Source organism: Quercus lobata, chromosome 9 (assembly GCF_001633185.2).
Source record: "Quercus lobata isolate SW786 chromosome 9, ValleyOak3.0 Primary Assembly, whole genome shotgun sequence".
In the NCBI taxonomy this organism is placed as follows: Eukaryota; Viridiplantae; Streptophyta; class Magnoliopsida; order Fagales; family Fagaceae; genus Quercus; species Quercus lobata.
This window is the reverse complement of record NC_044912.1, coordinates 25,427,487-25,431,539: the sequence shown is the minus strand read 5'-3', so window position 1 is coordinate 25,431,539 and position 4,053 is coordinate 25,427,487. Positions and strand designations below refer to the sequence as shown.

The window sequence follows — 4,053 nt, the reverse complement described above, 5'->3', positions numbered from 1 at the left end:
CTCACAGGATTGTATGTGAGAATATGTGATGTGTATATATAACACTGTGCTCTGATCAATTATATGTATATGTTTTCTAATGATTGTGAGATGTGATTACATATGTATTAAGTGATTCATTATATGTTTTGGAATAATTATTTTTGATATCATTGAATGCGTTTGTGAAAAATCAAAATACTCGTGCTTTGCTTGACTCTATTCCGTTGTGTATTCTGTATAATTACTTACTAGATGTGTGGCTCACCCCATCAATTAATATTTTTAGATTAAAGTGTAGTTGAGAATATAGAACCTTTGGATCGCTTTTTAAGGTGCAAGGTAGAGTGTGGAAGTTGTAGGCAACTTCAGTATTACTTGAAGACTTATAAAATTTCAGTTACTTTTATTTTGTAATTCATGTTTTATATAGTGGAGATTATTTTCAATTTGTGGAGTTTAGATTTTTGTAAGAGGTTTTTAAGAGTACTTATTTCTTTGGAGTTTAATTTATTTTGGATCAATTATGTTTATTGAGTTATATAAGTTCAGCAAGTTAGTCATGCATTTAAATTCATGTTCCATGGATTTGGGTCGTGACATGATAACCTTTTATCAACAGGGTCAGACGATGAACGGGTACAAATTGGAGTTTCTATAGGTAAATCCATTTAACTCATTATGAGAATGCTATGTCCACATTTTCACAACAAATTATAGGTGGTAAGTTGTTATTTGTTCTAATTTGAATCCACAACTGAAATTACTTTTTTGTCCACCCATAATAACTAGTAACAACCTACCACTTAAAATTTATTATTAAAGTGTTCTAGATGTAGCACTTTTCATTAATTAACCCTGTCAAAGATATTTCAACGCAATAATAGAATTTTCAACCTCTATCTTAAAACTTTAAAAGTCAACAATTCATATTTTTGCCTCCATATTTTAAAACCAATGTTTTCCAAAAGATTACATAATGATTTAACTACTAAATTTCACAACATCCATGAAGATAATAAACCAACTAAACACTTAAATAACCCAAATAAACTAAATAAAGGATTTATTAACCACAACATGTTAGAAAACTGAACTCCTACTTTATTTTGGGGGTCTATAGAAAAAACCTTAATCGGCCACCCGTTGTACAGCAGCCTAACCCACTTATTAAATAAGATAACTCCCCCAAAACCAAAATCCATACTCATTCATGGTTTGAAGTCTTCACTTAATTGATGTTCAAGTTTGGTGTAGTATTTGAATTGCCAGAAGACATCCCAAAGTGTGGAATGGGCTGAATAAGTAACGATAATATACTATCTTTAGTTTTTCGGTTTGCAACACTGAACCCATCTCCATATTGGTACATGAAATGACCCATCCTTGCAAGGTTCATTGCAATTTCAATAAATTTTTGACAGAATGGAGAACTTGCAACTCTCTCTTCATTCACCTTCTTCCATGCTGTACTAATCAAAGACTTCACATACTCACGAGCGTCGTTTTCACTAGCACCAGTTTCATTCATGTAACATTGGATTGATTTTGGAACATCACCTCTTTTTAATTCATTCTAAGTTTCCAAAGAGAGAGAGAGAGAGAGAGAGAGAGAGAGAGAGAGAGAGAGAGAAAAGAAAAAAAAAACACATTGTTAGGCTAAGCTTGCGTGAAGTAGTTGAAAGCATTCTTAATGAAACTATTAGGATAGTGTGATTAGCATACTGCAGATGTTCCAAGATCATTTGTAAGTCGTAGAATCATTGATGACCAATAGAATATTTTGGGGTACTCTTCCAAGCAATCCAAGGCTTCCTTCGTTATTGGATTGGTGACCATAAAGTAAGCATGCATTAGTATAACTGGTGTTGATATTGAAATCCATGCATTCTCAAGGTATTCTGCAAGGCTTGGTATATATCCGTTGTGATACCACTTGGCCTCCAACAAAAAAGATTTACATAAATCTGACCACTGAAACATTTAAATGTGACCATAAATTAGAGGAATTAAAACAGTCATATATTTAGGAGAAAATGTTAACAATAAACACTAATGGATTTAGAAGTCAAATCAAGTCAATACCGCTTTTTTAAGGTATCGAATGATGTGGAATCCTTGTTCCTTAAGGGGATCAAAAGCCATTTCATTAACAAAGTTGTAGAGAATGAGGAAACATATCTTCATATAATCTGGAAGCCGATCCATTGCATTGATCTCCCATTTGGAGTCACACAAAAAATGAAAGAGTAATTTTTTAGTTTTTATGTCAAAGGGGATGAGGCGTAATGCACTAATGTGATTTATACAAACCTCTTAATGGAATCTGTGAAGAGCTTAAGTTCATCCAAAGTTCCATATACGTCATAAACATCATCTACTATCGTTAACAGTGCACCCACCTTTGTTAAATTTATCCTACAACACCCAAACTGAGGTTGATCTATCATACCCATTGACCAAAAGAAAAGCTCCATTAGCCTATCCCTTGCAAATATCAAAATTTCTCCAAGCCTAGTGTTCTTCCACCACCTTTTTATGGACAAAACAAGATAATATCAATTTTCTAAAATTAAAATTTAGGCTATAATAAACTTGATTATTTGTTTTATGTTGCCATGAGATTTGATTTTAATTTTAATATTCATCATTGTACACTTCAATAGTTCCATAGAGAATCTATATGGTCCTTCAAGGCTTGTCAATAACTAAGTAATTAACGTATTGATTATATGTCAGATGAAGCTCAACTTAATGTGAGAAACGATAAGCTTTTTTAACCTTGACACTTGTTTTAGATCTTCTTGGTGGACTGTTTGCACCATGTTGAAATCCATTTCTGCAAGCTTAAGTAAGATAGGGTTCATATCTTCTCTACTCCTATATATATCAATAATCCACCTTGTTTCAAACTTTATTATTCTCCAATGCAGGGGAAGCTCCAAGGCATAAGTCACCATAGCAGAAAGAGTTTTATCTTTATTTTGCTTGACATATTCTTGGAGGTGCTTGGTTGTGAAATTTCTCAATTCCTCCAACACATTCTCACTTTCTGTCAAAAGGAATGATGCTTCATACAAGGATAGTATACCCTTGGTTTCCTCACAAAGGCATGCCTTGAATTTCCCTCTCTCATCCTTGAAAATATTGAAGACTCCTGCAATGACCAACGCAATAATTATTAACTATATTATGGTAGTATGTACACTTAAATCCAAGAACTAAACTCTTTACCTAAATGTACTCTTTCCATTTTAGGTGAATTGGAGATGAATTTATTCCGTTTAAGTAGCCAATTTTTTTTTTTTTTTTTTTTTCGTGTTTCTAAATTACCTTGAGAGATGTTATATCCATGATGTCTTAGGAGTCTAAATTTAAGAGTTGTGGCATATAAATTCTCCTTTCTCCACGTATCACCACTTTGATTATTGTTGTATAGACCTTCCAATATTCTCTTCATCTCTCCCTCGAAGTGATGAGATAATCCAAGTCTTTGCAAGATATCTATTAGCTCGAGTTGCTCTAAAGGATCGACCACTTTGTGAAGCATCATCCTCACATGTTCCTTCAACACATTACTTTGTCCAGTGCAAGTTTCTCCCTACATCACAATTTTATCATTAGGGGCCAGTCAGTTTCCAAGTAATATAGTCAAAAGAACTAGTAAAACGATATAACAATTGAAAACAATAACAAATTGATACCACATATTTGTTTCTCAATGACTGGATGTAATCATAGTCCCAAATGGAAGGTTGGTAATTTGCTGATTGCCGAACAATAATGGAATTATTTGAAGTATTGCTGTTTGCCATACCACTGCTAGCTAGTTGGATGTTATACTAAGTGAGACTGAGCTTTAGATGGGGGAGGTGCTCCTGTGAAATTGCAAGTAAGGAGAGAAGCGAGTAGGTTACATATATATTATCCATTAAGGCAGTGTTATTGTGGGTTTTGTGATTGAATGGGTTATTATTTAAAAAGACTAAGAGAAAAGAAAGAAGCAGAGAGAATAAATAGAGAGACAAGAGAAAGAAAGTAATTTGTAAAACGATAATTGTATTACATACTTTG

At 33.2% G+C, this 4,053-nt stretch overlaps 1 protein-coding gene across 1 annotated transcript; it reads right to left on the bottom strand.

The window, feature by feature from the left end:
- Window positions 1-1,208: 1,208 nt before the first annotated feature.
- Window positions 1,209-3,794, bottom strand: LOC115960258 (myrcene synthase, chloroplastic-like). Its single transcript, XM_031079051.1, has 7 exons — window positions 3,684-3,794; window positions 3,313-3,580; window positions 2,761-3,136; window positions 2,293-2,511; window positions 2,065-2,203; window positions 1,705-1,953; window positions 1,209-1,555 (listed from the first exon to the last, which is right to left on the bottom strand). The coding sequence occupies exons 1-7, from the start codon at window positions 3,792-3,794 to the stop codon at window positions 1,211-1,213; spliced, it is 1,707 nt and encodes a 568-aa protein (XP_030934911.1). The 3' UTR covers window positions 1,209-1,210.
- Window positions 3,795-4,053: the final 259 nt, after the last annotated feature.

What these genes read in the sequence shown, in the direction of transcription:
- LOC115960258 (XM_031079051.1), bottom strand. Translation starts at nt 3,794, where the DNA reads ATGGCAAACAGCAATACTTCAAATAATTCCATTATTGTTCGGCAATCA. An exon ending in TGGATATAACATCTCTCAAG is followed by an intron (nt 3,137 to 3,312) that starts GTAATTTAGAAA and finishes TGGTCATTGCAG; the next exon opens with GAGTCTTCAATATTTTCAAG. An exon ending in GATCTAAAACAAGTGTCAAG is followed by an intron (nt 2,512 to 2,760) that starts GTTAAAAAAGCT and finishes GTCCATAAAAAG; the next exon opens with GTGGTGGAAGAACACTAGGC.